The 14,078-nt window shown below is 58.4% G+C and overlaps 1 protein-coding gene across 3 annotated transcripts in view; it reads left to right on the top strand.

Annotated features, from left to right (window-relative positions):
• Positions 1–14,078, top strand: part of SPTBN2 (spectrin beta, non-erythrocytic 2) — a 56,492-nt gene that overhangs the window by 13,931 nt on the left and 28,483 nt on the right. The window contains exons 3-6 of one of the 3 annotated variants that reach the window (XM_054033569.1): positions 2,760–2,830; positions 2,997–3,182; positions 3,319–3,320; positions 6,988–7,093. In XM_054033569.1, the coding sequence (XP_053889544.1) occupies positions 3,026–3,182; positions 3,319–3,320; positions 6,988–7,093 (265 nt within the window). In that variant the 5' untranslated portion in view covers positions 2,760–2,830; positions 2,997–3,025. Of the gene's footprint in view, positions 1–2,759; positions 2,831–2,996; positions 3,183–3,318; positions 3,321–6,859; positions 7,094–14,078 lie in introns of those variants that run through there. The other 2 variants (XM_054033567.1, XM_054033568.1) reach the window with 2 other exon arrangements.

Below are 14,078 nucleotides of genomic sequence, written 5' to 3'. Positions count from 1 at the left end.
GGCTCTATTAGGAAGCCCAGCCGACTGAGATGAGGATATGCACAGTTCCAGGCATTGCTGTGTTGATACAGCCATGGGCCTAACTTTCAATCACTCTGAGCAAGAGCAGGACAGGAACCAAGATGGTGCCTGCGCCCCCCCTACAACTCGGCAACAGCGTAAACAGAGGGCGCCAAGCATCCTGGGGAAGGGGGATGATAGATGGGCCCTGTCAGCAGGCATCAGGCGGGGCAGGTTAGACACAGAACAGGGCAGAGACTGGTGGAGGCTGGAAAGGGGAGAATCCAGCCCAAGGCTTGGACGACTCAGAGCAGCCCCCTCGAGGGCTCCCTTCAGTGCCACAGTGCCCCTTAGAGCCCTTTGCAGATACCCATTCATTAACAACAACCCTCTGTGATCAGGGGTAGACTGGTGTTTTTATCCCTCATAGAAAGATAGCGAACACTGAGGTGCACAGAGGGCCTAAGGAAATACAGTGACCTGGGGCAAAACCCAGGTGGCCTGATAGTCACCACTAGCCCACACTCTCCTACCACAGCCCGGGATAGAACCCAGGAGTCCTAACTCCAGCCACCCCTGTGCTAAACCACTAGACCCCACTCCCCTGCCAGAACAGTGCAGGACTCAGGAGTTCTGACTCCCAGCCCCCCTGCTCTGACCCCTAGATCCCCTCCCACCCTTGCAGAGGAACAGGACTGTGTCTCTGGGGGCAGGGGCAGAGACGGGGTGCTGGAACAATTTTTATAGTGGGGGTGCTGCTGATGGAAACCCTGTATTTGGTGTTTTGTTATTACCACTTCAAGCCAGGGGGAGTGACAGCACTCCCAGCAGCCCTAGTTCCAGCACCACTGGGCAGACCAATGGGTTGTCAGGGTTCAGCTTTGGGCAGGAGGTCCCCATGGCCCCAAGGGCCATCATTTGGCTAGAGAAGGCTGCTTGTTACCAGATGCCAGCCTCTAATAGCATTGAGCCCAGCACAATGGGTCTCCCTCCCTAATGCCAGTGAGTACTGATGGCCCCAGCCAGGCGTGACATGGACAGGATGTGTGCGCTAGCCTAGCCTGCATTGTTCTAATGCAATTACAGCCACTGCCATAGAGACGCAGGCAGGCTGTGCTCCCAGCCTGTCCCTGGGGCCCTGCTGCGAGCCTGGAGCACCAGGGAGCGCGTGGAATGGCTGGGGAAACATGGGGCCTGTAATTGGCTTCACATCAGTGCAGTCATGGAGCCTGGATGGTTCGTTACCTTGCCTAGAAATACAGGTCGTGCCCACACTGCTTCTCCTGAAAGACTATGGCCAGTGGACGAGCTAGCCAAGAGTAGCATGGTCCAGTGGGTAAGGCACCACATGGGGAGTCAGGACACTTGGGTTCTCTTTCTGCCTCTCCTATTGACCTGCTGTGTGATCTCGGACAAGCCTCTTCCCCTCTCAGTGCCTCTGTTTCCCCTCCCACCCATTGTCTATTTAGCTTATGAGCTCTTGGGGAAGGGACTGTGTCTGTGCAGTGCCTGGTGTGACAGGGCCCTGGTCTCAGACCCAGCTTTGGCTAGGAGCCAGAACTCCTGAGTTTTATTCCTGGCTGTAGGAGGGTAGTTGTGTCTAGTGGTTAGAGCAGGGGACTGGGAGGCCAAGACTCCTGGGTTCTATCCCCAGCTCTGAGAGGGGAGTTGGGTCTTGTGGATTACAGCTAGTGTGGGGCTGGGAGCAGGACTCCTGGGTTCTATCCCTGGGTCTGGGAGAGGAGTGGGCTCTAGCAGCTAGAGAACAGCCCCTTTATGGCTCTGAAGTTCCAGCCCTTCTGTAGTCACTAATCATCTCCGAATCAGCAGCTTGAGAGTTCGGACGATCTTTGGCTCAGTCTCTCTCGCTCCTGTCCTCCAGGCTCAGTCCAGTGCTAAACCCTCTTGCTCTGGCTGATGGGGGCGGTGAGCGGGTCAGGAGTATCACAGTCCATGTGGGTACGGGACCTCCCTTGTAGCTGGGAGCACAGAGCAGTCAAGGGACCTGCAATGAGCCCAGCGAGGGATTGGCTCTGTGGGCACGGCCGGGGCACCCAGAGCCTGAGGGTGAGCCCTTGGGTCCTGGGGCAGGGCTATCTACTGCCATGCCCCAAGGACGGATATGGCCTCCTGATTCAGTGGGCGCACTATACTAAAGGGCCGAGAGGGCACCACCTGTCCACAGCAGCACCCGTCACCATACACTGCAACCCTAATACTAGCCAGGCGGAGTGGGGGCTGGAGAGTGAGCCCGCCCCGTACTAACCCCACAGCGGCAGCTCCTGTCCTGCAGGGGTGGGCTCTGGGCATTGCGCCTTGGCGCGTTGAATCGCAGCGCCACTCACTCAGATTTGGCCTGGCCGCCTCTCTCTATGTGGGGGAGGGGGCAGCAGGAGGCTGCCTCCATCCAGGGGAAGGATGACCAAGGAGAGACCGTTTGCCTTTGGTGAGTCCCAACGTGGTGGTGGAGTGTGGCCCTGAAGAAGGGACATGGCTGCAGTCCCCATGCCCAGGAGCACTGATATCTCAGGCTATGTGGGGAGTGGACAGGGTGAGACCCATTGAGGAGTGGGCTGCCCTGGGTGCCAGGGGGTTGGATTGCACTGGGAGTGTGGGGTCACCCTGCTGGAGGGAGGGGGAAGCATTTCTTGCCAGTCTGAGGCCCTGGGGGTTGATGCCAGATGCAGATTCTCTCCTGGGGTGCTGCTGAGAGTGGGGTCCCCGCTGGGAGGCTCACATTGCTGCCTCTTTGCTTTCAGGTCCTCGGGGGGAGCCTGGGCCATGCTGTAGCTCAGCAGAGGATTTGGCAGACGGAGCCCTGGCCACACAGGTGGGTACACAGCCCCTGGGGGTAGGGACTGGGATGCAAGGTCTTTCCCCTGTAGGGGGCACTGACTCCAATCCAGCCCCAGGGCAGGGGGACTGGTTGGCTGGGGGTGTGGGGAACCAGCCAGAGAGGGGTCAGAGGATACTCACAGCTCTCTGGTCCCCCACAGGTGGATGCAGAGACCCTGTGGTAGGCACCATGAGCAGCACCCTATCCCCCACGGACTACGACAGCTTGGAGATCCAGCAGCAGTACAACGACATCAACAACCGGTGGGAGCTGGCCGACGAGGACTGGGACAATGAGAACAGCTCAGCCCGCCTCTTTGAGCGCTCCCGCATCAAGGCGCTGGCGGGTAAGGGGCACCGTGTGGAGTGGTGTGGGTGCATCCCCCCTGGCTTGGGCTGAGGGTTGGGTACAGGGGACAGCGCTGGCTCTGCAAGGGGATGTGTGATTCATGGGGCGGCTGTGGTAAGGAATATGGGTGCCAGATGTGGCTCCAGCAGGGAATTTGGAGTGTGAGGACAGTTTGCTCCGGTCTCTGAGATAGGTGAAAGGTCTGGATTCCAGTGGATCCAGGGAGTTGGGTCCAAACAGGGCTCTCTCATGCCCTGCTGCCTCAGGCATGCTGGGGGGCTTTGGACATCCTTGGGGCAGCTGCAGGCCAGGCGTCCAGAGGGCAGACTCCTGTCCCTGGCGTGGAGCTTTCCCCATGGAGCTACAGGAGATGCCAGCTGGCCTGTGTGTCCATATTCCCCCTCCCCACAAAAGGCAGGGCCCGCCCTGACTTGGACTGCCCTGGGGTGACCCTGCTTGGAGCAGAGAATGGGGTTCTCAGATGTCCCCTCTATTCCACCTCTCCCATTCAACCGGTCCCCAATGCTCCTGTGGAATCCACCCCCACCAAGATCACAGCCACACGCAGGGGCTCCCAGAGTGACCCTGCAATTGGCCACAAGAGAGCAGCACAGACCTGTGGAGCCAGCGAGCGTCCTGCCTAGCCCAGCCCAGCCCAGCCCCGCCCAGCCTCCTGTGCTCAGATACCTTGTAGTGGGAGGTGGAAATCCAGGTGGGGAATTGGGGGCAGCACAGGACATGGGCATTGCAGTGGGGCAGACTGATCCTCCTGAGACTCTGAACTCCAGAGCTCCAACGCTTCTGTCTGTCCATCCATCCCATACACACCCCACTGTCTGCCCCTTCCTGCCTTCCCCCCCTCTCCCCCGCAAGCAGCACAAACAAACCAGTCTAACCACGTTCCAGCCCGATAGCTCCCATAGCAACGCTAGCCTGGCAGCTACCTGACACCAGGGAAGGGCTGGACTAGGCTCCCCTCCCCGTCCTGGGGATCCTCCCTCCCCAACCCAGCCCAGCCCCACTGTCCCTCCCCATCCTGGGGATCCTCCCCCCAGTGCAGCCCAGTCCCACTGTTCCTCCCCATCCTGGGGATCTTCCGCCCCAGCGCAGTCCCATTGTCCCAGGATCCTCCCCCTAATAAAGCCCAGCCCTGCTGTCCCTCACCATCCCTTGGATCCTCCTCTTCCCTCCCCCTGCAGCCCCAGCCCATCTGGACCTGCCATTAGGAAGCAGGGGGCATCAGTACGAAAACTGGGGCTGATAAACCTCCCCTATCCCATCCCACTTGGACACTACAGCCCCAAGGCATAATTCCCTTCCTCCCTGCTCTGGGGGCCTTTGGGATTGAGGGATACTGGGGGAGTCTCCTCCCAGCCCTGCTCCTGCCCAGGTGGCTCTTAGTCACACTGGTTCGGGGGGGGGGGGGGCAGAAGGTCAGTGGCTGGATCTGATCTTGGTGGACAGCCAAGGCAGGATAGTAAACAGCTCCCCACACGCCCTTCACAGGCCAAACAGATCAATGCTTCAGGAGTAAACAGGGAGCAGGGACAGTGGGGCCTGGGCAGTTCATGGATGGACAAAGTCCAGTTGGCCTGGAGTCAGGGGAGATAATACAGCTAAAGTACATGTGAGTTGTGTGGGGTGGATGATCCCAAGGAGGCTGGGAGCCAGGGGGCACTGGGACAGAAAGGTACTGGGTATGGGGAGGGCAGGAGGAAGGTCAGTGGGATGAGAATCAGGCTGCAAAGCTGAGAGACACAGTGTAGTTTTGTGGGTAAAGCTCTGGGCTTGGAGTCTGGACTCCAGGGGTCTATTCCAGCTCTGGGAGGGGAGTAGGGGCTAGTGTATGGTGGGGGGGCTAGAAGCAGGACTCCTGGGTTCCATCTTGTGCTCTGCCATTGACCTTGGGCAAGTCCTTCCCTCTTGATGCCTTTCCCCTCCCCTCCTTTGTCTGTTTCGATTGTGAGCTCCTGGGACAAAGCCTGTGTCTCAGTGTGAGTCTGTGCAGTGCCCAGAGCGATTGGGTCAGTCTCGGCCGGGGTTTCCTGGAATTACCATCTCACGCACTATCTCCAAACCCGCCAGTTCTGCCTCCATCCCGTACTTGGTCTTGACACCAAAATCTTGATTCTTTCCCAGTAGGAAGCACTGCTGGAATAGCAGGAAAATGGTAGCTGCCAGTGCACTGCTCCTGTAACCAGCCTTCACTGGGAAGGAGCCGTATAGCCGAGCGTGGTAGCATAGCTATTGGTATGTGTCCTACAGTTGGGTAAAGAGACTGACTGAGACTCAGGCTCCCGGTGTGCTGTACAGACCCCGACTGAGATTGGGGTCCCCATCATGCTAGGCTCCACACAGACTCAGCCCTTGCCCCAAAGAGCTCACCATCTAAACCCATTCTACAGATGGGGGAACCTGAGGTCCAGAGAGATTCAGTGACAGAGCTAGGAATTGACCACCAGGCCTCCCAAGCAGGAGGTTAGTGGCAGGCGTGTGGCAGTGCCATGAGATACCTACTTTCTTGCGAAATCCTGCCTGTGGTAGAAATTTGGTTTGGTGGAGCTCTGGAGTGGGCAACAGGCCCTGCTCAGCAGAGCAGGGTATCTGGGCCGGGCTGGAATGCCAACGGGGGAGACACAGCTAACAGCATGTAATGACATGGTACCAGCATGGAGGAGTCACATCTAAGCCCTGGCAGGGGGTCAGGTATTGAGACAGGGGCTTGCAGTGGGGCACAACATGGTGAAGGGCCAGCATCCAGACTGGGGGAGATACGGGAGGATGAAATGCATAGAGATCATCCCGACAGACCTGGTCTTACCCGCTGGGGAGGGGTGGGAGCTCCAGAGCTGGGCCTGCCTGAATCCAGGCGGAACAAAGCCCAGGACTCTGTACAATAGGGTGTAAATCCTCCGTTGTCAGGGCGATGTGCTGCATGAGCTAATGGGCTTTATCCATGGCTGTGGCTGTAACGGGGGGCTCAGCTGCAGGGGACCCAGCTCAGAGCCTGCCTTCCTCCACCAGTGCAAATACCTTCTCCTGGCCCTGAGTACACACCCCTCCCTTGCAAGGAACGGCTCCTGCTGCCCTGGTGCCCAGTGAGAGACATCCTTGGCAGAGTGCAGTGCAAGTCCAAATGCATCCTCTAGGGGTCGGCACAAGGGGACCAGGAGTCAGAATCCTGTTTGAGAGGGGAGGGTAACCCCTAGTCATTGTTTGTATTGCAACCACACCTAGACACCTGCACTGAGATCAGGGCTCCATTGTGTCAGGCTCTGCTCAGATAAACAGTCCTGGCTCCCAGCCCCCATTGCTCTAACCCACCGGACCCCACTCCCTCCCAGAGCTGGCAGTAGAACCCAGGAGTCCTGGCTCCCAGCCTCCCCAGCTCTAACCCACCGGACCCCAGAGTGGGACAGAACCCAGAAGTCCTGGCTCCAGTGTAATGCCCTATGCACTGAATCGCTGCCACCTTTCCATTCGGCATCGCCTTGGCCTGATCCCAGCTCTGGGATTTGTCCGCTCAGGCCTCTAACGCTGGAGCTGTTGCTCCCCTGGGCAGGCTGCCTGCACACTCACACACACACACACACCTTTCACAATAGAGCAGCCCAACCTGTTTTTATGTAAATTGCCCAGGACCGCCCTCCCATCCTGGCTGGGAGGAGGGCAGAGCCTCTGCACACTCAGCGCTGAGCTGATTCCCCCACAGCACCTGGGCCCAGCTGTGCCTGCTGGCCTCCACTCCCCTAGGGAGAGATCAGTGCCTTCTCCCCAGGATGTTCCAGCATGAGCCAGGGCAGATGGAGGTGCCCTGTGCCCCTGCATCGCCTGTGCTCTCCCCTGCCGCCTTCATCAATGCTGCGCAGTACTCCAATGTGCTGGAGGGCAGGTTCAAGCAGTTGCAAGGTAAGATTGTGGGGTGCAGCGACCCCTGCAGTCTGGGGTTATGGGATGTTGGGAGCTGCCCAGGGGCCTGGCCAGCTCCCCTGGGGTGGGGCTGATCCAGGGAGGGACTGCAATAGGTAAAAGTTGAGGGGGATCAGGTGCCCTGAAATCTTCCAGCTTTATCCCGCTCAAACGGCTACATCAAGGACCCTGAGCCCTAATCTCCAAGGTGCTGCTGGGAATTAGCTTCCCGCTCCGCAGGGATTTGCAGGGGGGAAAGCGGCTGCATGTTTGAGATTCCTTTGCGCCTGCCCCGTTCTCTGCAGTGATAGCCCCTTGCCCCCATAGGGGTCTCCAGGCCCCCCTCGCTGTTGGGAGTTCTGAGCTGCACTTGCTGCCCCTGTTTTTTCCCCTTTAGATCTGGATTGAGGCGCGCTGGCAGACAGTGACGGCTTGCGCCCCAGTGAGGGCCACACGCTGGGGATAGGGGGAAGAGGCACTGTACCCCAGATCTGACACTGAACTCCAACACTTCCCTACTTGTCACCCCTAAACTCTGTCCAGGCACCTCCTCTCAAACTATCACCCCAAAACTCCATCCATCTTTGTCATCACCCCAAAACTCCACTGACCCCACAATTACCTCAAACTCTGACCTCCTCATCTATCACTGCAGAAGCCTCCACCCAAACTGCACCCCGCCTCCTGAAACCATCACCCCAAACTGAAAACAACCCCCCAAACTCTCATCCCCAAACGTCACTGATTCCACCAGCCTTTCCACTCAATTTCCTCTCCCCGACCCAAAACTGGGGTCTCATATGCCAGCTGATCCCCCCTCCCCCAGTCCTTCCCTCTAAATTCCATGCAGGGAAAAGATCCAGGACACTATGTGTGCTGGGGCTGGGGAATTATTCCTTTGCACAAGGGGCCAGTTGCCATGGGCTGGGTTTGGATGCCTGTGTCTGGGAAGGTTATGCAGGAGGGCTGAGGCGTAGCAGGGCTTAGGATGCGTAGCTGCAGTCTGGGCCTAGAATATGACTTACTCCAGGGGTCTTGTGTTGTATTGGGCCTCAGGGTGTGCTGGAGACTAGGTGCCAGGACTCCTGGGTTCTATCCCAGCTCTGGGAAGAGTGCAGGATTGAGTGGTGAGAGCTGGGAGCCGGGACTAGATACCTGACTGTGCTACTGCTCTGCTATGTGACCTTGGTGCCTCAGTTCCCCTTCCTGGTTCCTCAGTTTCCCTTTCTGTAACAGGGACCAGTGGCGCTGCAACCTGAGGTTGTGGGGCTTGGATCATTCATGTTTCTATAGTGCAGTAGGGCAGAGCTCTCTGGAAATTCATACTTCCTCTATTGCTCATCTGTGGGTCCAGTTCAGAGCAGGGGTGGCTTTGGGATACCACACCCAGGGTTGGCTGTGTTTTATAGAAACCATCCAGATTGAGAAGTGGGAGTTGAAGGGGACCATACATCCAGGTACTCTGGTGGGGAGCTGCTCAGCCTCAGGAAGGGGATGGAGTGTGTTCCCGGGCACTGTGGCTGCGCTCCCCGATCTGCCCTGCATGGGGCCAGCGGATGTGGGCCTTGGCAGAGGCAGCAGGACCAGAAATGGGTAAATACCAGGCACACGAGAGGCTGTGTAAATACCACACTGGGATGACAACGTCCCCAAGACCGCACTCTGCCCAGTGGGCCTGTGACAGAGCAATGCCAGCCTGCCAGGGTAAAACCTTGGAACTGTCTCTCATCCGAAAACAGCAGCAGAGGGTGGGGAATAGGTCACAGGGCCTTTCTGCTCTAAGGGGCCCAGCTCCAATCCAGCCCCACAGCAGGGGACTGGGAGGCACTAGAAGGGGAAGGGGGCTTTCCCCTTCTAGTGGGCGCTGGCTCTGATCTGGCCAGGTCAATCCTGGTTGCCCCTGTCACTTGCTTATTAATGGTAGGTATGGAATGAGCAGTGTTTGCCGCTGGCCAAGTTTATTGTCCCAAGGAACAAGGACAGCAGCTGGCTGGACTGGGTTTGGCTGTCTGCTGTCTGTGGGGCCTGGGCATCCAGGGTCTGCTGTGAGGGTCTGGGGACGCATGAGCCCTGTGTTGAGGGAGTGATGATAGGCTGTGGTGGGGAGTCCGTGTCAGGGGTAGCGGTGGGGGAGCAGAGGGATGTGTGGGTGTTGGGCAAGGGGCAGTAGGAGAAAAGCTTTGGGCTTCCTGCCCTGGCCATTCCCTAATTTAATGCCATGTGGGTCACCCCACCTATGTGCATAGCAGGGACAGCAACAGCTTTGTTTCTGGGCAAAGCCCATGGTGCATGGGGCTCAGAGGGTGTTCTACACAAGAGGGGGCAGCAGCTGAAGATGGGGTGGGGATGTCTTGGGGTTTGCTGATGGGAGCTGGGTGAGAGCTTCTGGATGGGGGGTTCTGGCAGCAGAATGGGATGTCCCTGGTGGATGTGTCTGGATGGGGGAGCCAGTTGAAACATCTGTGGGTGGAGACCCCCAGCAGGTACTGGCAGGGGAGCTGTCAAGAGGGTCAGATGCGGACCTTGATGGTCAGAGTGAGACAGAGCTGGGAGGGAGACAGGGGGGCAAGAGGCAGGGATGATACAGGCCCTGGAGCCTCCAATCCCTGTGCTTTGCCCCCTCATTGGGATTCAGGCTCCAGACAGACCTTAATCACCCCCGCTCCCCTCCTCAGGGTCCTGCCAGCCCAGACAGGCTGTTGGGGTAGCGGTGGGGGAGCAGAGGGATGTGTGGGTGTTGGGCAAGGGGCAGTAGGAGAAAAGCTTTGGGCTTCCTGCCCTGGCCATTCCCTAATTTAATGCCATGTGGGTCACCTTGCCCCCACCTATGTGCATAGCAGGGACAGCAACAGCTTTGTTTCTGGGCAAAGCCCATGGTGCATGGGGCTCAGAGGGTGTTCTACACAAGAGGGGGCAGCAGCTGAAGATGGGGTGGGGATGTCTTGGGGTTTGCTGATGGGAGCTGGGTGAGAGCTTCTGGATGGGGGGTTCTGGCAGCAGAATGGGATGTCCCTGGTGGATGTGTCTGGATGGGGGAGCCAGTTGAATCATCTGTGGGTGGAGACCCCCAGCAGGTACTGGCAGGGGAGCTGTCAAGAGGGTCAGATGCGGACCTTGATGGTCAGAGTGAGACAGAGCTGGGAGGGAGACAGGGGGGCAAGAGGCAGGGATGATACAGGCCCTGGAGCCTCCAATCCCTGTGCTTTGCCCCCTCATTGGGATTCAGGCTCCAGACAGACCTTAATCACCCCCGCTCCCCTCCTCAGGGTCCTGCCAGCCCAGACAGGCTGTTGGGGTGAGTACATTGCCCTGTGCAGGCTGCTCCTGGGAGCTGGTGAACCTCTTCTGTTGGCCTGCGGCCAGGAGATCCCACAGGCTGAGGCTGCAGTCAGCACTGTCAGGGCTCAGAGCAGAGGAATGAATGGAGGGAAGGGACTGGTCTCAGGTGCAGAGCTGGGACTAGAACCCAGGAGTACTAGCACCCAGCCCCACTCCGCTAACCAGTCTCGGGTGCTCCCCTCCCACCCTGGCTGTGGATGGGGTGACTCAGTCTGGCGCTTTCCCCCAGAGTGCTTTTCGGAGACTCCCTCCCGCAGCCTCCGGACTGAGACACCTGTTGTTTGGGTAGGTACAGCCTAAATCGCACATGCAAATAGGCTGAGTGTTGTGATCTGCAGTTGGGTGGGGGTGGGAGGGTTCCCTAAACTCCTGGGCTCTCTCCCCAGCTCTGGGAGGGGAGAGGGGGCTCATGGTTATAGTGTGTGGGGGGGTAGCTAGAACTCTTGGGGTGTATTGCTGGCTCTGGGAGGGGAGATGGATCTAGTGGTTATAGATGGGGGGAGGGTTTGTCAGGACTCCTGGATTCTACTGCTGGCTCTGCCCTGACTTACCAGACTGCCATGAGGGCAAGTTCCTCCCCGATCTGTGGCTTGGTTTCCCCTTTGTAATGGAGTGGTTGCTGTGAACCTGCCTGCAGGTAGCATTTCTAAGGTGCTTTCTGTCCTGAGATCTGGTCTCAGACTGTCCCGAAAGGAAAGTTTCCATTCCTCACCCTCCTCCAATTACTGACGCTGCCCTTCCCCCACCCAGATTACCTCACAGTCAGCCCTGACCCTTCCCAAGGATGTGCTCTCAGACAGGATCCCCCACTCCTCTTTTTAAGGAGTCCAACCAGGCTCCACCCGCACTAGACGCTCTGTTTGCAGGGCAGAGGTTTCCTGATTGCCAGGACCCACCCAGCAGTCTGAACGAGCCCCAGACCAGAAGCCAGCGGGGTAGGGTGGGAACAGCCCAGAGCAGGAGTTCACAGCACTTTGCAGACAAACCCCATAGCACGAGAAACAGTCACAGAGCGGGGAAGGGGCTCCCCTGAGGCCACCCAGCCAGTCATGGGCAGGGAGTCCAGACTCTTTCCCTGCATGCTCTCACCCACTAGACCCCACTCCTCTCCCAGAGCAGGGGATAGAACCCAGGAGTTCTGGCTCCCAGCTTCCCCCCTCCCTCTTTGCTCTAACTACTAGACCCCATTCCCCTTCCAGAGCCAGGGATACAACCCAGGAGTCCCTCCCCAACAATGCAAAGGGATTCCCTGCAGCCAGCTTCTCTCACACACCCTTAATCTTCACCCCCAATCTCCAGCCAGCCCCCAGAATTGCCCCCACAAACACATCCATATGAGGCTAGAGCTCAGTGAGGGGAAAGAGCCCTTTAACATGGCAGCATTCAAGGCAACAAACAGAATCACGGCTGGGGATATTCTGCCTCCTGCACATAGACCCCTATCCCCAAGTGTAAATGGGAGCAGCCCCAGGGTTTCTCTGCCTCCCAGCAGCATCCTTGGGTCCCCATGCAGTTCCAGGTACGATGGCCCCATGCTTTACACTGGGGCCTGTGGGTGAGGGGCTGGCGGAAGGCAGCTGACACTTGCCCTGTGCTGTGCTTGCCCTAAGAAAAGGTCCCTCCCACTCCACATCCCCCCATTTTCCTTTTCTGGAGTTTTTCACTGGGAAAACACTGAAAATTAAATGCAAAAAACTCAGTGAATGTGACACTAGGAGGGAGTTCCCGGTGGATTCCCCCGGCTGTCCCCCAAGCCAGGCCAAGTCCAGGGGAAAGTGGGGATGCCCCCACCCTAGGTGGTTGCTGAGTACCTATGTTGGCTACCAACCGTCACTGCTGTCCTGGGAATGGGAGTGTTCGGCTCCTGGCTTTGAACATGCAGCTTCAAACAGGAGACGCCGGCACCTGCTTCCGGCTTGGGTGTGGGGTGGGTGGGCTCTGACATCTGCCAGAACCTGGGGTAATAAACTGGCGTCCCACAGGCGGGCTCTGCCCACAGTGCCCAGCAAACGGCACAGGATTAACCACTAAGGGGATTCTCAGAGGCAACAGAGAGAGAGACGGGCTTGTGCAGCTGGGGGTAGGGCTGAGGGTCAGGATTGTGGGGCATTGGCAGAGCTGGGGCCCTGACAGGAGCAGCTGCTGACAAGTTGGGGCTGGAACCTGCATCCAAACAAATGAGACTGATGAGCCGCCTGAGGGGGGTCTGAGGGTTGCTCAGATGAGGGCAACAACACACTGGGGAGCGCACGTGCACGCACACTCCCCCTTGTCCCCAGAACTGACCCACCAGGATGCACTGCCTCTCGTCCTTGCACAAACACACTCTCCTCTCGCCTCAGCACATGACAACCCCCCCACACACGCCCCTGTGGCCGGTGCAGTCAGTCAGGGCAGGAGGGAGCTGGGCTTGGTTGGGCTGCCCAAGGCTGAGTCCATGTTTGCTCAGAGCAGCAGCCCTGACAAGGAGTCATCAGACTAAATGGTGGGGGCAGGGAGGAATGTGCATTTCAGGGACAGACAGAGACACATCCCTCCAGAGAGGCTGGGACGCAACAAACCCATCAGTAAACACAGCCAGAATCAAACAAGGCGTTCTGTCTGGCTGACTGGCTCTGGGAGGAGAGTGGTGTCTAGTAGTTAGAGTAAGGGGGCTGGGAGTCAGGACTCCTGGGTTCTGTCCCCAGCTCAGTCACAGACTCCCTGTTTGACCTACCCAGCTCAGTGCCTCAGTTTCCCTGTCTGTGGCTGACCATGCTGCTTCCCAGCCTCTAGTGGTGAATAGCTCAGTTAACATTTGGAGAAGCTTCTAATGATTGCCATTCGCTGGGCTGTCTGAGGGGAGTGGGCTGCCGTGGCCCTGGTCTGTCTGTAGCAGGGAAGTCCCTTCTGGAGCAAGCAAGTCCCTCCCTGTCCTGGTGCCTCGGTGCTCTGTGGGGCTGGGGGCTCCTAGCCTCCATTTCTCCCCCATCCCCAGACACTGGTCAATTGGCACCCACTGCCCACTGAGCCAGGCTGTGCAGAGCCGCCCACAAGTATGGCCTGGCCTCTCCCTGAACTGCACAGTCACTCTGGAGCCCAGCTGGGAGTGGGAGTCCCTGAGATCACCCTGCCATCAGGCTGCCTGCACTCCCAGCTAGGGCAGCTCCTCCCAGATTTCCTGGGCTGCAGCCCTCCCTGGCCTGGACCCACTGAAACACCCAGTATCACATGCAAACAGTAACCCCTACGTCCCCTTCCCAGATCTCTGGTAGATACAAGCAGGACAGGGCCCAGCCTCATGGCACCTGCATTTCCCATTGTTGTTACATGTATGACGGGGCTCAGCCGAGACTGGAGTCCCCACTGGGCTGGGTGCTGCACAGACCTCCCCAACTGCGATCAGGGCCCCCTCGGGCTGGGCGCTGCCCAGACAGTCTCTGTCTCAAATTGCTCACAGTCTAACAGTCAAAGGGCAGGAGGGAAAACAGAGGCACTAAGGGGGGATCTTGGGGTGACTGGGAGCTGGTGTCCCTTAGAGGGGAAAGTTGCCCTGTCCTGTCTCCCTCAGCCGATTCAAGGTGAAGGTAAATCTGGTTGTGCCTGGTGTGGGATTCCTGCAGGGAGCTCTGGCTCAGCCCGGTTCCCTCGCCATCTCCCAGGCTTA

The sequence above is a fragment of the Malaclemys terrapin genome, chromosome 7 (genome assembly GCF_027887155.1).
Source record: "Malaclemys terrapin pileata isolate rMalTer1 chromosome 7, rMalTer1.hap1, whole genome shotgun sequence".
NCBI classification, from domain to species: domain Eukaryota; kingdom Metazoa; phylum Chordata; order Testudines; family Emydidae; genus Malaclemys; species Malaclemys terrapin.
The sequence above is the reverse complement of the archived record's forward strand: the minus strand, read 5'-3'. Positions and strand labels throughout refer to the sequence as shown.